Here is a 23,644-nt window from a genome sequence, read left to right on the forward strand (position 1 = left end):
GCTACTTGGAGAGATGTTTCCTCTGGTGTTTGGTGGTGTTATATACCTGTTTTCAAAGCTGGTGGAGACCGACAGTGTGGCATAAACTTGAGATATTTCTAATGCAGCTGCTCGTGTGACATTTTGGAGTTGTTTCGTGGGCTTTTTATCAATAGTAGTGCTGGCAAGAATTGTCTATTAATTAATAAGCCAGAATTTTGGATCGGCAATTGAACATTTAATTGACTCTTTTATGAAGTATAATAAGAAATATTTACTGGTCACAACTTCTGAAATGTGAGGTTTGCCACATTTCTCGGTTGTCTATCATATTAAATTGAATACCTTTGAGTTTCGGACCATTAGATAGACTAACTGAACAATTAGAAGATGTCTCCCTGATCGTTTTTTATTGCTTTACAAACTGAGTGATTAATCAAGCAAATTATCAGTAGACTTAGCGGAAACAAAAAGCAGTGTCATATACATCACACAGTGTTTCTCAGTGCAGCTCAGGTCCCCAAACTTATTCATCAAACTTAATTTGAAAGCCAGTGTTGGAGTCTGCTTCAAGGTGTCTGGTTCTCAACAGTGTGAATCAGAGACTATTGATGTCTACAAAATTAGTCTTTTAATCTTGCCAAGTAATTTTGTGTTCATTTCATAGAAGCTAAGTCGTGCGGAGACAGTCTGCTCTTCCTCCAAATAAGTCCGGGAGGCGCTGAAATGAATTAGCAGGAATTAAACCAAATCAGAAATGACAAACTCGTAGAGAGAGAAGTGGCGCAGTAGTCCACATTCGCTAGAGCAGTATATGTCATTTCAAACTTACCTCAAATACCAGAACTCAAAACAGGCTCGTCACTTTAGTTTTATTGCATTTGAGGGGAATTATTGATTATTTTTATTTTGCGTCATTGCATGCAGCCTTCCCAACATCACAAGACTGATTTCAACCTATCAGTGCAAATCACGCACGGCAGATGTAGAGAGACAAAACAATGTAAAAGACGTAACAAGACGTAAACGGAGGGAGACACAAATGGGGAGAAAAGGTGTGTTAGGAGGCTTTACCAACCCAAAATGTCGCTATTTGACGTCCTGGGAATGAGACTCAACAATCAACTATCTTTCTGGTGCATTTACGAACAGCTCAGATAAAACCTACTGATTCTACCTTTTAATAATCTTTGAATTATATTAATTTGATGTGGGGTTCAGTTATCTTTGCACAGAAATATCCAGTAGAAATGTCCTTCAGAGGGAGACTTTTTACTTTAATACTTTGAGTACATTTCAGAGCCTGTACTTTATTACTTTTAACCGAGTAAAGAAGTTGAATGAGTACTTCTACTTTTACCAGTCTTTTCTTATACAAGTATCTGTACTTCTACTTGAGTGAAGAGTGTGTATACCACTGCCACCTCTGTCAAATACACAGAGTGATTTTCACCAAGAAATTGAGCACATAAAGGATATGAAAGCATCTTGCTGTGTAACAACAACTGAAAATCTCTATATTTCTTATTTTTTTTGTACACACAATACAAATCAAACTCCTGTGGATGTAGGTAAGAGTTGTTTTCCAGATGGATCGGCTGTTCTGCATCAGGGGGCTTATTTTGTTTTGGGCTATAACTGTCTGAGGCTGTTTACGAGAAGCGAGGGCTTGTGTATGACATATGTACACAAACAGCATACTAACAGGGAGATTCTGACAGCACCTGCTGAGAGGTCGCTCAGGAAAGAAATGAAAAGCAAAGGGTACGACTATTTACATACGGGAGACTATGATAAACAAACATCAAGCAGTTCTGTTCAATTGGTCAACTGCAGCTTTCCCGAAGAGATTAACAGTCCATCATTTGAAACAGAGTATGTCCATTCATGCCAGCCGAATCTATTCTCACCAACGCAGACCAGATGTGGCTGAGCAGAAACTAACCATTAGATGTCTCACTGTAACTCATATAAAACTGCCATTCATGCTCTGTTGGGGGTCCTCTGCTCATCTAAAGGCAGCCTGGGAGAAATAAGGAGCATGGTCAGTGGATTTATACAGAGCTGTCAGTCAGACATCTGCACAGACAGAGCGTCCCAAAAATGTGCCGCTCCTCTCGGGCCCCATTTATCAGCAGGGAGACAAGCAATTGCCGTGTCAAGCCTGTTATGATATACAGCATCCAGTCGGGCCTCGTAGCTGGGTATCAAGATATCAGGACACAAGAAGAAGCTCAACTTCTGTTCAGAGCTGAAGGGCTGTAAACAGTCTCCAAAGGTCTCAGAGCACTTCCCAACCAAAACAAGCTGTAACTCTTCTGCGTTGGCTGCTGGAGTCATAATGGAAACTCCACGAAGGAGCTTGGATGTGAAATATTTTATCAATCAGTCTTTTTTCCGTCTCTTTCCATCGAGCTGTGTTCCATTTAAATTTGCTTATAGAGATGATGTGTGTGTGTGTTTTTGTGCATGGACACACATCTCTTCTGTATCTCATATGTGAGGCCCTCTGCAAGCATGTGGTCCTGGTTATCAGGCCTTACCTCCCTCTGGTATGCAGGACCTACAAGGAAACCTGTCTCAGTGATCCAGCAGTCAGAACCATATGGAACATTCCTCTGGATCATCTGCATTTAAAGTGGCGCCAGGCTTTTTCTGGCTCTCTCTCACACATGGAACACACATATTGCAGACAGTTCCCATCCAGCACTTTTTAACAAGCACCATTTGCATTTTTAATTAGCACCTTTCTCCCCCCCAAAAAAACGGTGATGATGCAGAGCATCTTGTCTAAACAGCAGGGAAACGTTCACTACCCGTCACATGGCATTTCCACCCAGGAGCAGCAGCCTCTGGGCTCGCAGCAAACTGGATTTCTTCTTGTTGCCTGAAACAATATTTGGACACATTCACACCTCTGTTGACTCAAGATCTTAAGGATTAGTGTTATATAAGCCAACTAAACCACACCAGTGTTTGTCTTTGATAGGAAGGCTACCAGCAAAAACACTTGAGCTAGTTGGTGAGAAACTAAATGACATTTTCTCTACAGCAGAACTTAATTCAGATATTCACAGCAGGTAATTAGGGTTGAAAGAACTAATAGATATCAGCATGAAGCTTCCCCAGTTAGTTACGTACATTAAGACAAATGTTTTTTGTCTTGACAAGTTTTCTGAAATTCAATGTTTAAACATGCCCGATGTGCTAATTTGCATGCATTTCCACAACAGAAATCTGATACACTGGATTTTTTTTATTTCGTTCACATATTTTACTCAGATGTTTTTACAGAGGGGATGTTTCGACATCTCTTTTCGTCACTCACACTTTTTCACCATGTTTGTCGGAATAACATGTATAAAACTCAGGCGATGAATAATATATGAACAAACCTCTCTGTAAAAACCTTCAGAATGTAGATAGGAAGAAACCTGGAGAGTTTGGTGAATATAAGTGCCACTGAAGTTGCCAGTTGCAGATTACCTGATTTTTTTTCCTAGTGCCGGCATTGCATGGGTCACCAGTCACAAAAATGTCAAGAGGTTAACAAGGTTAACAGGACTTTCTGCAGATGTTTACCGTGTCGTTTGCAGGTTAGTCTTGTTTTCATCTTCGGCCCTCGATTTATGTTCCAGGCTGGCATTTTAACATCTATTTCTTCAGCCTGCATCAAAGACTCAGAGAGAAGGCTGAGGTTGGCATCTTAATTAAAACAGTGTGTGACAGAACTGCAAAGCATCTCTACTAAAATAATAGATCAGTAAAGTACAACAGCTGCAATGTTTGCCCATAATTATTAGGACCAATAGGCAGATGTCATAAATAATATTCAGATGTTTTCATACAAACATCTCCAGTGATCTCTCTCTGGATAAAGACCTTTCAGTAGCCTAGCGTTTGCTGGTTTATGTATTTGGCCTGACTGCTTCCTCCAAATGCCAGCCATGCACTTTTATTTGATCATTATCGCTCTCTGTCTCTTGAACTTATTGAATGCCTCCAGTAAAATTGCGATCTTTATCAGCTATGTACAGAGAAATACTCATTGAGTTGTTAGCTCGCTGGCTGGGAAGCCAAAGATCACCTTTTCATGGAATAAGATGGTATTCCTTTAGATATTTAAAATTTGATAAGCTGTGAAGACATAAATCAAAGATCAAATCCAGGAAAAAACATCCCAGCAAGACATTTGAGTGTGTTTTACATAACACAACACAACTGTTACACAACAGTTACATATATACACATAAATGCAAAACAACATAATCTGCTCGATCTGAGTGATAAAGTACCTGTTTTATTGTTGATATTTGTTTCTCGTTATTCTTAGTAGCTCTGAGTTCTCCAGCGGGGCTTATGGGAGCTGTCAGCGCAGCTCAAGCATGATAAATAAAGTTGCACAGGCTTGTATTGTGTGCAGCGAAGAAGTCGTACATGAATTTAGTTGACCTTGTCTCGCAGATTCATATCCCAGACAGGGGGTCGCTCACTGGGAAACACTGCCAAAAGGTGCCAAATGAAGCCTGGGGTGTTTTCTGTAAACACGATATGATTTCATTTTCAGATTTTCGTGCAGCCACAGAAAGGATGGAAAGGACGATCCATTTATCCTCATGGTGGCTGCGAGCTACTGCGAGTAAACTTATGATTAAAACCAGATTCATTCTGCAGTTAAGCCTTCATATTAGTTTGTCTTTTTCTGTAGATGTCAAATACTTAATGTCACCTCATGCCATGTTGATTTGTGTATCGCATACTGCTACTGTTACGACCTTAAGATTATAAGATGTTGATGTTTAGTAACCAAAACAGGAGAAAGAGTGTTTTTTTTCCAGTGTGAATGTAGTCCCAGTAAAGATTAGAAAGGCTGGAACCCTCTTTGACACATAAATGGCATTTTCTATTTATGCATCTGCAGTAGGGTGGACCTGCTGCTTCAGTGTAACTGGCTGAGACTGTCTGCAGCTCTCAGACTACAAGATAATGAATTAGCATGAGAATCTGACACAGTGCAAGTGATTATTTACAGATCAGATATGGTGCTTTTATTCATAGCACAGTGTTTCTGGGCTGAGCTGCAGTCAACGCAACACTGAAGAGGATTTATCTGCAAGGGGCCATTAAAAACCCATCATTCACAAACAAGGATAGGGCGAGGTTCACCACCGAAACACATGGTTGTATAAAGGACATTACTACATGCACTCATGCACTTTTGTGAAATGGTTTGTTATTGGTAAACACAGGTCATTTGCAAATGGTTCACTTCTGTTTTTATTAACGTTTTACACAGCATCCTCACTTTTGTAATCAAGGTTTTAATCATTCAGTCTTGAACAGAGAGACTTGATAATCACATTCTTAACACCAGGATTTAATTTGTACTAATCCAAAAAATTATCTTCGTCGTCTCTTGCCAGTAAGTGGATGCCTGAGGTAAACCCCCAGTTGATACTCAACATCACATAAGAATCGGTCTCGCTCTTTAGTTTTGACTGCACATATCACAGAGTGCAAATGAGGATTGGCATAGCCCCATGACGTCTGCTGACCGCTGTGACCTCCCTTCATATTGTTGTTTTGACTCATACTTCACCTCAGAAAATCATCAATCCAGTCCACTGACCCCTGTCAGTAGGACAACAAACTTGGAATACGAATCGGCGCGTACAGAATTTCCAAAACTCGAAACGGTTACAATAATAACAATAACAATTATTTCCTACACAGTCGGGTGTTTCCTGCTGGGAGCCAGCAGACTGGGTTTCCAGTTCACTTGTATATTCAAAGAATTTTTTTTTTGTTGGTTTATTCAAGTTACACTAGACTGTGGAAGCCAGAGAGTAGACACACATTTACATTTAGACAGCATTTCTTCTTCCTACACTGTGAGATGTATTAACTGGAGGCTCTGTTATAGAGGTAATCTGGGTTCACAACTATTTTGAAAACTATATCTCAACTAAAAATGTTATGAGGCCTCACACTCTGTGTTTGTCTTGTCTTTACTTTTTTTTAATGAATGTGTCATCATGACTGCATTTTTTTAAATCAGCACTCTGGGATATTTGCATTTTTCATTACTTTCCGACATTTTATTGAGTAAACAATCAGTTCATTTAGAAAATAATTCACATATTACTCAATAATCTTGTCACAAATTACAAATACTTGCTTGTTAACCATATCGAAATAAAATGTATTTAAAATGTTAATTAAAACACAAGTAATTTATCATTTAAAAGTACAGGAAACAACATATACGCACTGATATTGTTACTGTTATTCTTTAAACTGCGAATGTAGCCAAGTGTAAAATTAGTCATCAGCTGTTATGAAAATGTTCTGACTATCTTTGGGTGGTGGACAATACAAGACATTTGAGGACGTCCTCTTGGGCTTTTTTAGGAAACAATCATCAACATTTTTTCATAATTTTCTGACATTTTAAAGCCCAAACAACTAATTGAACAAATGATAAAACTCATTAACAGATTCATCGTCAGTGAAAGTAATTGTTAGTTGCAGCCTGAAACCCCTGTATGCACAGTTTGCTTCGATTTTCCTAAAAGTCTCCATGATTAAAGTCTTACTCTGTATCAGAATGAATGGGTTCAGCCTGGGGCTGCACAATTAATTGAAATATTATCAAAATCGCAATATACCCAAGTGCAATATCCAAATCACAGGAGCTCAAATTTTTTAGCTTTTAAAAAGTAAAATGTGTGACAACAAAGGATGAAAATGCAGTATTGTAGTGCTGCAGGGATGCCTTGGACTTCAAATCTTGTTCTCCAGATGTAAGAGAGCGTGTTTGTTTGGTGCAAACCCAGAAAATGTTACATTGTGATGATTTTTATAGTTTTATTCAGTAAAAAGGGAAAACAAATATCATAACCACCAATCATGAATCATAATGTCTGTCAAAACATCGCAATACTATTTTCTTTTTACCATAACGTGCAGCTCTAGTTCAGGCCCTCTAGTAGAGTGCACTTGAAGAGTAGAACCATCTGTCTGCCTTTGAATACATTCCTGATAAGACTAAAATAGATAAGGCTTTTCAAGTGCAGCTATGGCAGCTGTTGGATTACACCAAATCCTAGAAAATGTCAAAATTAATCGAATTGCTCTTAAATCCAGGTGTTGCTCGAACCTTTTGTCATGGGCAGATGAGGTATTACCCAGTATACAACCCGCTGCTGCTGCTGCTGCTGCTCACTGCCCTCTTACTGTCCTCCATCTTAGTAAATCTATCCAGGCCTGAGCCAGGGAGGAGATGACGGCCAGGGTTTCATCCACAGGTAATGGATGATATGTCACCGAGGCGGAGAGGCTGGCGCATGCTAAGAGTCGGGCGCAACGTTTCCCTTCGCCCGCTAAAGCCGAGTTCTGACTGATGGATGATAGCAGAGCCAAGGCCCCTCAATCAAACCCGGGACCCTTCACTGCACAAGACCTTAGGAAAGACAAGATGCGTATTCATCTCACCCCGTCTGTGACACACCTCATCTTCTGAGGGAAGCGCTATTGTACCGAAGGCGACTTTATTGGAGCATCACTGCTGTACAGATCTAAACAACCTTTAGATCATACAATAATGGGAAAAGAAGATAAACATACACCTCCATGTTGCAAAACAAGATTGCCTTCCACATCTCGGGGCTACAGGGCTCCTGCTGAGCTATTAAATGCAACAAAGCTCATCTATATATCAGCTCAGCAGCTGCGATTCACAAACGCTCATACACGACCTTAAGGCGTCTATAAATGCTCCTCCTGATAAATTTCTCTTATCCTGTAGATGGGATTTTTTCCTCTGTGGTGAAGCAACACAACCCAAGGCGGATGAACACAATAGATGATTCCTAAAACCTCATTCTGATATCTTGTTTTTTTTTTCCTGAAATTACAGTACGACTTCAAATCACAGACAAATCTGCAAAACATTGGCAACGACTCAAGACCTTTGTTTTATTCTTTTTGGACTGAAGGTTATTCTTTTCTTTTTGTTTCAGGAAACCCCGAGATCTGGAAGCGGCCGCCACAAGAGGTGAGACTCATTTTATTGTCCTGACACTGAGAGTTTATCTGCTTCAGCATCAGTAGTGCTGTGTCAAGAGACCGAACAGAGGTCGGGATGAGAAACAGCAGTTTGAGTCATTAACTGCGAGAACAGACTCCCTCTGAAATAGTCCGAGGGCCTGTTCCTGGTGCGTCACTGTTGTTTTCTTCTCCCTTCAGTGCTGCTCTTTTCATAGCTAAAGAAAGATGACTGTTTTGAACAGTAGCTGACAGGACACCATCTGGACCTTGGACACTTTGTTCAGACCATCACTTTGCTGCCATAGCTGGCAGGGGGTGTTCAAAGTAAATCATTTACTCTGAAAGGTTTGGAGTCTGAAATGTGTGCTTCAGCTCGGTCAAGATTGTTCTGGCATTTGATGAGAGGTTCTCAAACTCAAGAAGATAATGAGCAGAGATAACAAAGGGCACAAAAATGTGGTCAACATAGATGTTCTTTCGTCTGCTTCCATTTTACTACAATATCGATTCAAAAATCGTCAAATTTTAAAATGTTTTCCATTGCCGAGTGATCAGAACTGTCCAACTTCACCACTTATAATGTTGATCGTTGCTGCATTGTGAGGATTGAAGTCCTTTGAGAACCTCTGTGTGTGTCCAGTGTGTACTTCCAACCAAACCGTGAAGTTGTGGCCAACCCCAACAGCCAAGTTCACCGGCTGACATTCAGTTTGGCCGTTTCATTACGGCAGCTGCTGTCATCAGCTGGCCCGGCTACACTTGGATGCTCCGCAGTTCTGCAGCGGATAACCCACCAGGTGGTACTGGGCAGCACAAGATAGCTGATAGAGCAAGTTTATAGAAACCTGTCTCTGTAATTTACTACCTTTCTGTCAACCTTCACCTGTCAACCTGTCACTTTTTCAGTTAGATTCAAGTTATTTGTCAGCACAGTTTCTCCCTGTTCTCCATAAAAGCTCCTCTTGTATTAAAATATTAGGCTCATTATCTCATCTGAAGGATATGGATATTAGCTACACTGCTACACTACCCCCCCACACAACCAGCAGAGGTACTGCTCTGTTGTTTTATATCTGTAAGCTTTCAGAAAACCACACAAAATGGATGCAGAGTGTGAACTCGAGGCTCCGTCTGTATCAATATGCTTATTTTGTCTGAAGTTGAGCATAAATGAGCCATAAGCTGTTCGCTAGTGGTACAAACGTAAACAAGCTAGCAGCTGTTAACTTTTATTTTTCCCATTTTTTTTCCCCCCCTCGTGCATATGTTCCACAAAAACAAGTTCCCTGTTGCTGTATCCGAGGCTTTGTGGCGCCCAAGACGATTGCGATTGGTTTAAAGAATTACAAACAAGCCAGAGTGTTTTTTCTTCCCCTACAGCAATGATGCAGAAAGGTCTGGCTGTCAGAGAGAAGCTCGATTCCCATCCCTTCAAATGTTTCACAAAATTACAAATAAAAAAAGCAAAACTACAGAGGTACCATTGCTCATCTTTGATAGTTCAGGGGGCCTGGCAGATTAGAGCATTTAAAAACAAAACAAAACAAACCCTGTTTTTGAAAGCTTGAAATTTCAGCTACAGAGAAAAAAAGTGAAAAAGAAAAGTGACATGTATCTCAACACTCACTAGTCCCCACCCATAAATTATAGTCATTTTGTGCAAAGGGACAGGGAGATATTACTGATTATTTCTTTAAAACGCCTGTGAATTAAGCTCGTCTTCATGTTCTCTTGCTCTTTGTGGGAATAGCAGGTTTCAGAGCGAGGCGGGGTGTTAAGCAGATGGTTGAGTACTGTGTGTTGTGGCTTTAACTTAATCCACATTGACACTTGAGTTTGTGAGAGACATTGTTATACCTGTGGCTGCTGCTGTTATAGGCTCTCCTGTCTAGCTTTCTCCTCCACTCCTGCTGAGGCTCCCAAGAGTGTGTGATTGGCTCAGCCTCTCTCTCCCCCAGACCTCACCCTGCGGGGTGCTAATGGGCCTCGGTGTGATATTTAGTATCGAGGCCATGGATGTTTAGGCTTGGCTTCAACACCTGCTGAGCACCCTAGAGTACCTGTATGTGTGTGTTGCTTGTGTGTGGGAGATAGCTCTCAAAACAAGATGACATGCACGGATGTGGACACACAAGGCATGTCAATGTTTTGTGTTTGGCTCTTTTTAGGCATCATGGTCAGGGGGATGATTTGTTGTCTCGCTTCGTAATGTATACGTGTGGTGTATTTGTGTGTGTGCTCATGCCGATAAAGGAGGAGTCGGTGAGAGAGACAAATGAAATGCACTTTATCTTGGCGTGGGCGAGTGCCAAGGAGAGTATTTCAAGGACTTCTCCTCTTGATCAAAAGCGATGGCCGCTGCGATGTTTGGCTCTTTGTAAGAATGAGCGAAAGTAAGCTGTTGGTTCTGTAAATGTCAAGGTACAGAAAAATACCGCCTCTGTCTGTGTGTAAGAAATGGAGCCTGGCCTCAGTAGAGAAAGAAGAAAAGGTTGAGTTGAATGAAACAGATAAAAAATTGAAGCCTGTATTTAAACAGCTCACATCATCCTGAATAAAGTCTGACTGAGTGATGTGTCACATTTTCATACTGGTGTCCACTAATAACCATAAAGCAAAGTGACTGCTAAACCAAACCACCCACCCAGGTATCCACTGGTTGCAAAAAGGAGTCCAATTGTATGTGACCCCACTTCTCACTTGATATATTACCTCCATAAATGGTTTCCTAATGAGTTTATGGCCTCAATTGCTAGTTTCAAGTCTTCTTCAATACAGCATGATGTTAATTATGTTTCCATTAAGAGTAGAATAGACAATGAAGCAGGGCGTGGCTACCTTGTGATTGACAAGTTGCTACCACGGCTTGTCCTCGGGTTCTCAGTCAGATATAATCGGGAAATCCTCCCCAGCTCAACCCTCTGGTTCAAATATTGTTACTTCTGGCTCCAAAAACCAAGATGGCGACGGCCGTAATGCCACACTCAAGGCTTCAAACAGTAGTTTTTGTGGACTACCCATCTATTCCCAGCTCTCTCTGACTCTGATTGGTGCACATTCGTAAGTGACATCACCTTTTTACAGCTGAGCCCCTCCCACTTCAAACCAGTGAGAAGAGAGCTGAGATAAAACTTTTTTTTTTATTTTTAAATGATAAAGAAAGACAGAAAAATGAGAAGATTGTGTGTTTATTTCGGCTTCCATCTGCCAGAGTAAGAAGCTCTTGTGAAATAAGTGCTCAATTTCTCAAGGTAGATAGGATTTGTACGCCAGTGTCAAGAATTACTTGGACTTCTGAGGTAGTAAAGCCACAAAATCAGCAAAGCAAGATATTCCTGCCTTGTTATTTAACCTAGTAATGGTTTTATAATTGAATTCCCAGAATCCTGGACTCCTGTTGCATGTCACGCCCCTCCCTTCTATTGTCGTCTCTCCAGTAAAAGCTGAGAATGCCAAAGAAAAAAAAACAATTATCCATGTTATGACAGTTTTTAACCAGATTGCCCACTGCTGCCTCTTCAATTCTAAAGTTAAAAGCACTTTGTAAAGTAGTCTAATAATGGGGACATCATATTTGGCAGATCCTGAAAGGAGTGCAGATGGTACAAAAGGACTTCTATTTGTCCTTTGTCTTGCCAGCAGCTTTTCTGTCTGTTTCAGCTGTAGAAATATGCAGACAGCCCCCTTCAGACAGTTCAGTGAAGCCTACAGAGTCCCCAATAATGTGATTCCCAGGGAGATTTTATAAACCTGGCACAATCTGTTCCTAGCGGGAGTTGTTGTCGTCCGGGGGGGGGTGTACGGAGCCGGCAACTCATTCCAAGTTTCCACGTCAATAATTATTGAAATAAGGTCAGTAAGAAAATAAACTGCACATGAATATTCTGACCTGGAATCCGTCTCCAGGCAGCGAGGAAGTAAAGAGGAGATAAGGTTAATGTTCTGCTCGAGCTGCATACAGAAACCTTTAAAACCATTTATTTTTCCCTCACCAGCATAAGAACAGTGACGCACAAGTTCCCGGACTATTCTTTAGCCTGTTTGAAGTTGTAATATGTAAATTGTTTCTTAATCAGAATCCTTTTTGCACCAGAGTTGCCAACCCTCGACGGCCTTTTCTCCATTAATGGAATAAAAGGCAGAGGGATGTTAATAATGCATGCCTAATTGAAAGGGCAAACACGCTGAAGATATTCCCACCTGTTCTTTTGATGATGGATGTGTCATCCCATTGAAGCTTAATAATGTGGGTATGATTCATACCTTCAAACAAGCCTCACTGGACACTTTATGTAATGTACATTGCCACAAAATTCACTGTTTTACAACTTTCTTTTGCATGTAAAGAATTTGAAGTTACAGATACATGACTGTTATAATTATATGAGGTATTAATGTTTTGTTTGTGTTTGTGTTTGTAACAGCTCTGCAGGGCAGGGATCTGAGGAAGAGATGGGTGGGAACAGTAGACAGCGACACAACCGTCACGGCAGAGATGGAGGAGCTGCAGCATCAGGAAGTTTGGAGAAAAGGATGGAGGAGCTGGAGAAGGTAACTCTTCTGACCCCATTGGTTACAGTCACCACTGATACTGTACCAATCTAAAATTAAAAGATATGCCAACAAGAACCACTTCAGTTCACTTACTGACACCAAGACTTCCCACCAAAAACAATAGTTGAAAGCTGAGAGGTGAGTAAATGTGGGCATCTGCAGTCAGACTGGACTGTTTTCCTAACTGGGTGCAGATGAGTCAGAATACACATGTTGGCAGGTTTTATTAGCTCCCTGCTGTGAGAAGGTCAGCGCCTGTTGTTCTTGAGAGTGCAGCTTCGTAAGGAGTCAGACTCTTACGACTCTCTTTAGTCTCTCTTTATCAAACAGGCTTGATATTTAATGGGGCATCTTGTTGGCTGCGTCTCATCGACCAGTTGAGTTACTCTTCCTGCTGCTTTTTTAAATTGGACGTGTAACCACAGTTGAATAAAAAATAAATAATGTTTCATTTGAAATTCTGTTCAGTTTTTCTTTTTTACTCATCCACTCTCTGCTCTCATTAGTTCTCCCACTTATTCTCTTTTTGCTCATTTGTTTTTTAAAATGTATTCCCATCCATATTTTCAGCCAGATGGCAAATGGGCAGATAGATTTTTGTTGGTCAAGACATGGAGACACGGCTTGTCCACCCATAAAAGTCTTGAAACATTTTTTTTAATCACATTTCATACTTTCACTTTTCAATTAAATTTTCTGTGAGCTTTATCTCCCGACACCAAAGTCTAAAAGCTATTTGAAAGCTGCCAAGAATATGACTCTGTGAGAGGGGTACAGATTTTTTATATTCACATTTTTATGTAGAAAAAAACCCTGAAAAAATCTAGTTCAGCTTCAAAAGCCTGTCGTTAGAATGGAAACTCCTTCTCATGTCTGTAAATCCCCAAAATACTCAGAAACCATACTGAGGACATGGTCACAGTGTGTTTTTGTGGTTGCTACTGCCCTGGCTTGAACCCAAACATACATAGCAACGTGGACCACAACAAGCAGCGGAGCTAATACAGGAGATTGTGACCTGTAGTTTCCCCAGTAAACACACTGCCCACTTCGACATGTTGCAGTCTCTCCTGACCAGCCGGCTACTGATCTTCACAAATGTATACATGAATAAATGCTCACTGTATTGTAGGCCGCTTGTGTCAAACACAGATGGGACATGAATTCTGAAGAAATATCAGCAAGTGAGAGCAAATCCAAAGCTCGGTTTCAGTTGGTTTTCCTTCCTCTTCCTCCCTGGAAAAATAAAGTCACACCTTACTGATTGTCATCTGCTATTATTTCCAAATCCTATCAACTTTTCAATGCTTTCTGAATTGTGTGAGGGTCGATCCAAAACTCTTTTGGCCGACTGAAAGCCTCTATCAGCAGCACTTTGTTTAGACAAATTTCCACTTTGAGTCCTTTGAGCGGCCGCCCGGGTTCTGATTTTCTGGCTGGAAACTGCGGCTCAGCACTGGCAGAAATTCTCCTCAGTGTTGTTGAGGAGATGACCTTTTACAGTGCAGATATGTCTTTTCCGCCTCCACCGTTCCTATCAGGCACTCAACCCCCTCACTGCTGCCGCTGTAGAAAGTCTACTCGGAATCAAATGTCACTCGGGTGCCTTTCAAAGAAAAGGTTTTTAAAGTAAGTACCGCTGTGACCTCAGTCACTTTCCGTGTGAGATGTTTCTCTCAGTCAAATATCTAGAAACACTTTAAAAATCACATTTCACACACTTATTTTTGTGCACATTGTTTTGTCGGCTGAAACTTTATATCCTTATTTGTGATCATCATAAATTGAACCCTACCATTTGAGCACCTATTCTCCAAAGCCAAATATTATGAAACCTAAACTCCAAGTTTCGAGGAGAGTCACAAAACCAGGCCAGACCCAGTTATGACAAAACGGCTAATGGAGATTTAGCCAGAATTACTGTATCAGTAGGAAGAGATGGTTGCCTTTTTATTCTATAAGATTAAAACGCTGCAGTTGTCTATAGTACCTTTACAAACCAGGATGAAAAGAGAATCCTTGTTGAGCAGACTATACTTGCGTCTGCTACGAGATGCTTTGTGCCTTGTTGTTTTCATTTCCATCATAAACCCAAACAACACGTGTTAACAGTTTAGCGCATGTTAAAACTTGTGTGTTAATAGCGCACATACCGTCTCTCTCAGTAAGGAACACTATTGATTTAGTTCCCTGTTGTTGTTGACGGAGGCTGACAGGAACACACTGGCTTTTAATCAAGCACAATTTGAAAGAAACACAAAAGCAGCACAGAAAAAAAAGGATTATTAATGCTCTGTTCACTGACAAGTGTTGTGTCGATTATTACAGCTTCAGAATTTTGAGAAAAGCTTTTGAATTTGGAAATAGAAAATTATGTTTAATTATATAATTACTTGATTGAAACTGTCATGTAACAAAAAGTCAGTCCTTTTTATTGACTAATGCCTTTTGACACCAGATGTTTTGGGGAAGTGAAATGTCCTTTCAATAAAGCCGTCTGTTGTAGGCTTTAGTTTAACATCGCAGCAGATTAATACACAGGCCGGATTATTCTCAAAACAACAGGTATATCAAGAGGTTCGACTTCACGCTCCACCTCCTCCTCACCACAGCAGTCTGGCACAATGCCCACCTCAACTTTAGATGACAAGACCTAAAATACTTGGAGTCCTTTTACTGCCATCCCAGCCCCAGATGTAGTTATCTGTATATAATCTATTTGTTTATAAAAGTTAATTTTGAGTTGTTCCTCTCAGGCAGCAATAATCCAGCGCCTTGTGTGCCAAAGTGTTTTTGGATCTGACAATTACCATTTCTCATAAAACTGAAGTAATTACGGAGCAGTTTGTGGTCCCATAGCAATGAGTTTGAACCAGATGTGATGCACTGTTTTCAGCTGGTGAAAATATTTATCATTCATGTAATCATCATGTTGAATTGTGTGTGTGTGTGTTTGTGTGTTTTCAGGAGCTGGCCAGAGAGCGTCAGGAGAACGTCAGGTTGCTGAAGGCCCACCAGGACAAAGACGACCTCATCGGGAAGCTGAAGGAGGAAATTGACTTGCTGAACAGAGTGAGTCCAGCCAACGTTAATTTTCTGCTCTGGTGTCTGATATTTTGAGCGTTCCTTTGTGTTCTCATGCGTGGGAGGCTTGCGGGGGCTCTAAATCATCATTTGGCATTTTAGAGGAGTTGTGTATAATGGCTATGTGTTTTTCTACAGTGATTTCTGTGCAGTCCATTAGGATTTGGACACCAACAAAACATTTTAGGATTTACACACGGTGACAGCAAATGTTATCGTGAAAGCAATTTGCATTTTAAACACCATCGAAAAAGCACCAGTGGTTGCACATCTGAGCCTCAAAAGTTTCTGGTCAGTGCGGAAGGTGACCGATGTCTTATTGATTTATCCGACAAAAACGAATTTGCAGCCTGGTTGGAAAGAATTTCAGACGTGATTGCGTGTCTCAAGCAAATTGAGAAGGATTTTCTTTTTTATCTTTTTGTCAGCTTCAATTTTTATTTTCAGTCCTATTGGACAAGCACTGTTGTGAGCCTCAACTCAGAGGTTGGACAGATCGTTTTGTTGAATAAAGCCCACAAACAAAAAGATCAATAAGGAAGAGATTGTGTTGTGGCAGCTGAAAAAAACAACACAAACACAAAGCGTTCCAGCTTTTGAGCACCCTGTTTCTTTTTCTATTTTATTCTATCACGAAATCTTTCAGTCCTCTTTGTTTTGATGTTTTCTCAGGCTGAATGTTTTATGGATGACTGTGGTCTGAGTCCAGCATTCAGAGTTCAAAGAACCTCCCATTAAAACGTATCATTTTGTGTGAATTTGAACTTCATACTTACCTTCGATAAAGTAGAGCCATCTGCTGTCAACTAACTACTTGTTCACCGAATTACAACCCGGCCGTCTTCACCCTCAGTGTGGCATTATCAATCTACCCTTGGTGTAAGACAAAGATTACAATCAGCCACCGAACAATTTTTCCCAGCTGATAATTAATCAAAACTAAGATCACATGAGGCCGGTTAAAAGACAAAAGCTTTATTATCAAAACTGGCATCTAAAAACTCAAAATACAGGCAACACAAAAGCAGGAAACAGAGCCAGGTTAAAGAGAATCCAAGAAAAAACTAAAGAGAAATACAAAACTGAGAACAAACCAGAAAGCCACAGGGAGCAATAGCTGGAACACAGAGGACACGCAAGGAGCAAATACAGACAAAGGAAATGAGACTACCAGCAGAGTCAGGCAGCAAAAACACAGGCTTGAATACACAAGAACTAATTAACGAATGAAACACAGGTAAACAGGAAAAAAGGCGGGTCAGGTGTGATAAGCAAGAGAAAACTGGACAGGGACAAGAAACAGAGATTGAAACAGTCTGATGTGTGTGTGCTTTTTTGTCTTGTATTGTTTTTGTTGTTGTCCCGTTTTGTTGGACATCTGGGGCAGATTTTGGGCAGACCCCAGCACAGCGTGCCACAGGAAGTCAGCATAAAAGGATTAGCTAAGACATCGATGAATATCACACAGCTCTATTGAAAAGTACAACGGCATATTTGGCTGTCATTGGTAGCGTGCTAGCTGAGTAGAGTGCATGCAAAACATTGTTTAACAAAACATTTGACAAAACTGGCAGGCCAACCGTCTTATTTGTCTGTCGCCATGCAATATTGGTCCCATTTTTGTCTTGATAATGCTCTATGAGTATAAAAAAGCAGAGAAAAATGAGCTTTTCTCATGTTAGCAGTGGCATTTTCTTTCACTTCTTCCTTGGCTTGAACACTATGGGCGTATGTGTCTGATTACAGATACAAAACATAACTGTGTGGAAGCTCGGCACAATAACAAGGTCCTGGTGAGACTCGCTGTAGTTGTGGCTCGTCTTGAAAGTCTCTCTGAAGTAGAGAATTCCAAGCCCTCCCTCAGGAAGATCAGTTAAGACATGAAAATGCTCAGAAGAGCGATGATAAGCCGCTTTACTTTCTGGTTATTGTCAGAAGTGCTTTCGAGAGCTCTTGTAGCCATCACACCGAGGACTGTTTCACACTGACGTGAACCCACGAGCAGAGGTCGCGTGTGTTTTCCAGTTTGATTCACCTCACGGGTCGGGGTCCTGTTTCCTCTTCGCTCTGTGGTCAGGGTTCACAGGTCAGGAGATGCTCGTGTAAGCTGAGTATTCTTTATATTCAGCAGCAGGAGTGAAACCTTCTGGAGCCTCAGCTCTGTTTCACCCCAGACTGTCAATAATCCCTCCTCAGCTCGCAGCCTTTGCCCGTGTTTTCTGGGTCACGAGGCTGGTGGTCAAATTTATCTCTGTTGTTTTGGCATCTGTGAAGGGAGGTCCAGCAGGAGGGGATTGAAATGAAAGACTTTCATGTCTCAAATATTCAGGGGAGAGAGATCTTAGCTCTCCCCTGCGGAGCCAATCAGAATTATACAAGGGATCAACCTCTGCCAACAAATACAGCAGAAACCAGTCCGGTGAATGTTGCTTGGTTATTATCTTGACATTCGGGTCATTATGATACACACCACACCATCCGTCTGCAAACACTACGAGTGCAATATTGCAGGAGGCATCACGCTGATAGCATCACATGGGCAGGAAGCTGGTCATAAGAGAAGGGCTTTATGTAAGGACGGTCAACGCGGCGATAGCCATCAGAAATGTCCCTGAGAGAGGCTCCCGCAAGGCCTGATGGGAAAGCAGGAGATAACGGCTGATCCAGTCTGCCGTTCCTCTGCAGAGGAAGATTGAACCCTCAGTCAGTGGAGAAGTTTATTTGGGAGAGAAAGAAAAGATAAAGCTCAACTGCTGGACCTATATCTCCCCCTCGATACGCTTTGAAGAGAAACCCTGTCTTGTAGAGAGCTTTCGCGATTCGTGCGATGGAAGCTGATGAGATCTTTCAACCAATGATGAGTTTGTAGATTTTTTTTCCAAAGTTTAACCTGAAAAAATCATTTTTGGCCACTGGTTTCCAAAGAAGTATGATTCTATGTAAGCCTATGAGAAAATTAACCCTCTAATATTCACTCTTTCTTAGGTCTGAGGAAATATCTGGCTCTTTCGCTGCCAAATGATCCGCTATGTTCACCACCTAGTCTCTTACTTCGTCCGTCTGCTGTTTAGTAGGTGGTGTACAGTGAGTTTTTAGAGCTTTTTCACTGAAAACAGCACCGTGAGAGCGATGAGAGTGAACCAAAACAGTGAAGTTGTGAGCCAGAAAGATTTTAAAAAAAGAAAGATCTGAAACCTGCTATAAAGTCTGTGCGTAAAGACATTTCATCCCACCTCACACTGCAGCAGAGACGACATGCTGTGTAGAAACTCATGACCTCCTGAGTTTGACTTCTTTTGAATTCCTCTCAGGAGCCTTGCGATCATGACTGGTGATGGAAGAAACCGAAAATGAGTAGTGTCACTTTGATGAGACAGCGCTGAGGCAACTGAGAGCCTCTCTCATTTGCAGCTAATTGAAGCTGTTAATGTCTAATTTGTTGCTATCAAGGCCTGCAGGCCGGAGGGGGGAAAAACCTGGCAGCAAATAATGTTCGCTTTAACTCTCAGACTAACACTCCAACCTGACTGGTCCTCGAAGGTATAGAGGCAGGGTGATGAATATTCATGCGTATAAATCCATCCACAGAGCGCTAACCCCAGAGCTTTGTGTTGTGCCCTTTTTTTCAGGACCTGGATGACATCGAGGACGAGAACGAGCAACTCAAACAGGAAAACAAGACTCTTCTGAAAGTGGTGGGACAGCTGACGAGGTAGAACCACCCTCGGCAAACAACACAGCCTCCCCCGATGAATGGAGTGTCTCGATTCTCTCCTTTCTCCTGACCCCCTGCCCTGGGTCGAGTCCAGCAGCATGGCCTTTAATCTGTTTGATTCTGTCTGTTAGAGGTGAAACTGTAAAGTAGTCGTCCTCAGCCTCACTCCGAGGAGGATTTATTCCATTTGTTGTGAAAGCTGAGCGAACTAGAGGCTAACGTTCTCCTGTCCTGACAGTCTCGTGGGGATTTGTCTGTCATCTTATGCATATTTAATGTAAATGTATTGTACATAGGCCATTTAGATTGTTCATTTTTGATTTTTTTTTTTTGATAAGGTCTTTAAAAAGCAAAAGTAAAATGAATGTATGTGCTGCACAAACAAGCGCACACAAAGTCTTTTAAAACTTGTTTAGAGGTTTTTAAAAAGAAGTCTCCATGTTTGTGCACACAGCAGCCACCCTGCAGGTAAATTACAAAAGATCTCCAGTGTTGAAACGTTTGAATCGGGTGCAGTTTCATCAGTGAACTTGTGGAGCTTCCGTCGAGGAACTCTTGGACCAAATTCAACACAATTACTGCTACAGTACCATCAGCCAAAGTGGGCATAGTGCCTTGCGATGCATGTGAGATTTTTATTTGTCAATTCTCCAAAAGTCGTTAAAGCCTGGAGCTTTTTTAATGAACATTCACGCCAGATTTACAATTTTATTCCCAATAAGTTCTCAGTGTTTGAATCCCAGTAGATCATAAAACCAGAATGAAGAAAACTGTTTTTCTAAATCTTTCCAACGCAAGCAAGACTTTATACCAAGTATATGCTTTATGCATCTCAACATCTGAGTATTATTCTTGTCCTTGATGAAATGTTTCAGGGTGAAACCCTCGCCTCGTATATATGTGGATTCTTTTTTTAAAAAGCATTTTGCTCTCTGTAATTCGTTTACAAGTTATGTCTTTGCAATGTTTGATAGACGTTTAGCAGCCCAGTCGCCAGGACATAATGTCAGTAGTTAATGTTTCTGCAAATACATCCAAGGTTGACAAGTGTAGCGAACGAAGCAAATCAGGTTCACATTAGATGCTTATCAGCCACCTTTCACATCAGGAGGTGGAGGGGGTGGTGGCGTTATTACAAGCCAGACAGCTGACCGCAGTTCAAGTCAGACTGCTGGATATCTTTAAGGACACCTGCAGACTTTTTCAGCTGTAACCAGGTGTTTTTTTTTTTCAGGAGAACTGGGGATATTTCTTACGGGAAGTCGGACCATCTCCATCCATGATACCGGTGAACAAAACAGATATTTTTACTCCAACCAAGTGGTTTTTGTGCTTAAACCTTACCAGAGCACAAGCACAACGTTGTGACGAGACTGAAATAGAAAATTCAACATACAAAAATGTTGTTTTGCAGAAACATACTCGGCTAACATTTATCCTGGCGACTGGGTTGCGTTTAGCTGCTCTGTTTATGGCATCTAAGATGTGTGGAGTGAGCTACAGTGCATTTTTTTTGTATGATAATAACCAAATGAACTGAAGGAACATACTATTTGAAAATGCATCTCTTTTGTTTACTCAAGGGAAAAGGCTTGGCTGGTAGAGGTGGACTTTTACTTTCTGTATGTAGATCATTTTATTCCACTGAGGGAGCTGCTCAGCGAGCGCTGCAGTTAATCAATAGGTTTTAGTCCGTCGATAGATTTCTCCGCTTCCACATATTTTGGGGTAAAGATCATCCCCTGGCAGACAGACATCACAGACCCATCTCTCTTTCCCATTACATTATGCATGTACAGAAGATTAAGACATTTAATAAAAGTTTGATTATCTCTCTCCTCAGTCGACTCGCTTGTGTTCATTAAGACTAATTTGATGTGATGATACCATGCCACTGAGTCAGTAATGCATTGTGACGGTGGCGGGGGGTTCAGTTCCTCCGCCGACACTCACCCTCAACACTCGCATTCATTATGATTCAACGTGCCAATCACCAGCCTGACTGCATAAAGGCCACAATCCCTGGATATGAAACCTCCATCCAACCCCTTAGAACCTCTATTTACGCTCTTAAAACACATTCATTGGAGGCTAGCATCTATACAGGAAGCATATTAACATTAATGTCAGCCAAATTTCCAGATAATGGCCTTTTTCCAGCTGATCCAAAGTGCTGGAGGGCTCTCTCCATCATCCCTATTAGCATTTTTATGAAAAGTTGTAGTGTCTGTGATTTAGAGGGCAAAGACAATTCAAATCTGCCTCTGCGTCGACACTGCCAAAGTTCAGACAGCTTTAAAATCCTTTCTGTCATAGCAGCGCCCGATGAATTATAGGTTTTGTTGCATGTGAGCTCTCCGTTTTTGTTTTGAAGCTTTGCAAGAACGTGTTATTATGTTTATGACCTTTTTGAGATAAGTGACAGTCCATGTTGTCTGCTTGTATAGCAGGAAAAATCATTGGATGGCAGAAAGTGTTGCACATACTGTGGATTACAACCTAACAGAGGAATGACCGCTCTGTGGACAGGACTGAATAATGTTAGCAGGGAGGGAGAGACGACTGAGGACACAGAGGTCATGACATTAAGTAGTTGAGTAAACTGTTCAAAGTATAAAGCAGCAGAACGTGGAAATACGACATCTCTCATGTGTGTCGACATCACTTCATGATGTGGTACAAGCCTCCAAGCCACCGCTACATGGCAAAAAACAAACTTTCAGTGGTTGCAACAGATGAGGACAGCCAGAAAAAACAGCCAGTAGCCCGTAACAAAGTGTCCTGACACGTTTGTTATTTGTTTTTCGAGTCACAGCAGTTACAGAAAAACAGGGATGGGAGTAGAAAAACCACTTCCAGTTAAGACCTGGTTCCAAATTGTCTGATTCATCGAAATTGTTTGCCTCGGAGCTCGATTCATTTTATCAAAGACAGCAAGTTTTTCTGACAGACGTCAAACTTGTGCGTCACTGCTGGGAACTTGGGACGAGAAGGAGTCACGGTGGAGGGGAAGATTCAGGAATAATACTGTTTACAACTACTTTTTTGGACAGGAATTGGACCGATAAGTAGGATCAGTTATCTCATTGGTATCAACAGATCCTTATCAGTTCCCATCTCTAGTTGAGAGAAAATCAAGATGTCTAAAATTAAACCAAGATGATGCCAAATGCAACATACCTGACATGAAAAGGCAGCAGCAGGGTTCCTCTTGTGTTGCCAAACGGCAGAGAAACATTTGCTTATTTTGTCTTTGCCTTTGGCAGAACAAACGCTCGTCTATTATCTTTGAGAGTCTCTTCGTGCTGCTGATTGAACTACAGCTCTTTATTGTACAATTTCAGTCACGTTTGACTTGTTTGCCCACCAAATATTTAATATGTGTTTGTACGTACGGCTGCGGATAAACACATCTGCCTCCACAAAGAGCATCAGATCCTGAGAGGCTGATATTCGAGATTAGAAAGCAGGTTTTATCTCATCCTTGTAGAAACCCAGCCATATTTCATTATCAGCTGGTTTCATGTTTCTCTTTTCTCCGGCCAATCTCCTCAATCTCCAGGGTCCCTGGTGCAGGGAAGCACTCATCCAGGCAGAGGGTGTCGGGGGTCAGGATGCCAGAGAGAGCGAGAACGCATGGATGGAACCACGCTGGACATATTTGTGCAATTTCCTCGGCCTATTCCTTCTGCTCCACTTTATCACAGCGGCCCCCATTTTCTCGACCAACAGCCTGAAAATGACTGGAGCCTACCCGTGCACCTTTTAAACCTCATTATCTCCAAACTACGTGATAACTGAGTTGACACTTTAAAGCCCAAATATTCAAATGAAAGTGTCCTTCCTGATGGGAAATGATTGCGTTCAGACCTTCCGTGACGACCTAATGTCACACCGTCTGCAACGATCTCTCACCGTCTCTGAGATTTCTCTGTCGTCCCGCCATGAAAGTGCCTTTTTGAAGCTCGGCCGGCCGTTTTCTGAAGAACAGCAGCGCCATGTTGGAGCTGGAGCTGCAGCAACGAGACTTCAGACGCCTCGCATGCACTTCCCTCAACACCTGGACCACATGCTGGGCTGCCCTTTGTTGAAATGCCCTGTAAAAGTCAATGGGATTCTCATACAGTTCACAAACTGAGAGGAATCAACTAATAGCAGTCCAAAGCCATGACATTTACCAAATGGCATTATTTAAATGGTTTGGCTCGGAGTAATGGGAAAGTTTTGTTGTGTTTTGTTTTTCTTCTTTGGCTTCGCCTCATG

General features: G+C 41.5%; 1 protein-coding gene across 1 annotated transcript in view; it reads left to right on the forward strand.

The window, feature by feature from the left end:
* The window catches only part of pawr (PRKC, apoptosis, WT1, regulator), a 66,058-nt gene extending 44,835 nt beyond the window's left edge, over positions 1 to 21,223 (forward strand). Inside the window, exons 4-7 of the mRNA XM_073480397.1 lie at positions 8,001 to 8,035; positions 12,453 to 12,579; positions 15,550 to 15,654; positions 19,296 to 21,223. Coding sequence (XP_073336498.1) covers positions 8,001 to 8,035; positions 12,453 to 12,579; positions 15,550 to 15,654; positions 19,296 to 19,382 — 354 coding nt within the window. The 3' untranslated portion in view covers positions 19,383 to 21,223. The remainder of the gene's footprint in view (positions 1 to 8,000; positions 8,036 to 12,452; positions 12,580 to 15,549; positions 15,655 to 19,295) is intronic.
* Positions 21,224 to 23,644: the final 2,421 nt, after the last annotated feature.

The sequence above is a fragment of the Pagrus major genome, chromosome 14, assembly GCF_040436345.1.
Source record: "Pagrus major chromosome 14, Pma_NU_1.0".
NCBI lineage: Eukaryota > Metazoa > Chordata > Actinopteri > Spariformes > Sparidae > Pagrus > Pagrus major.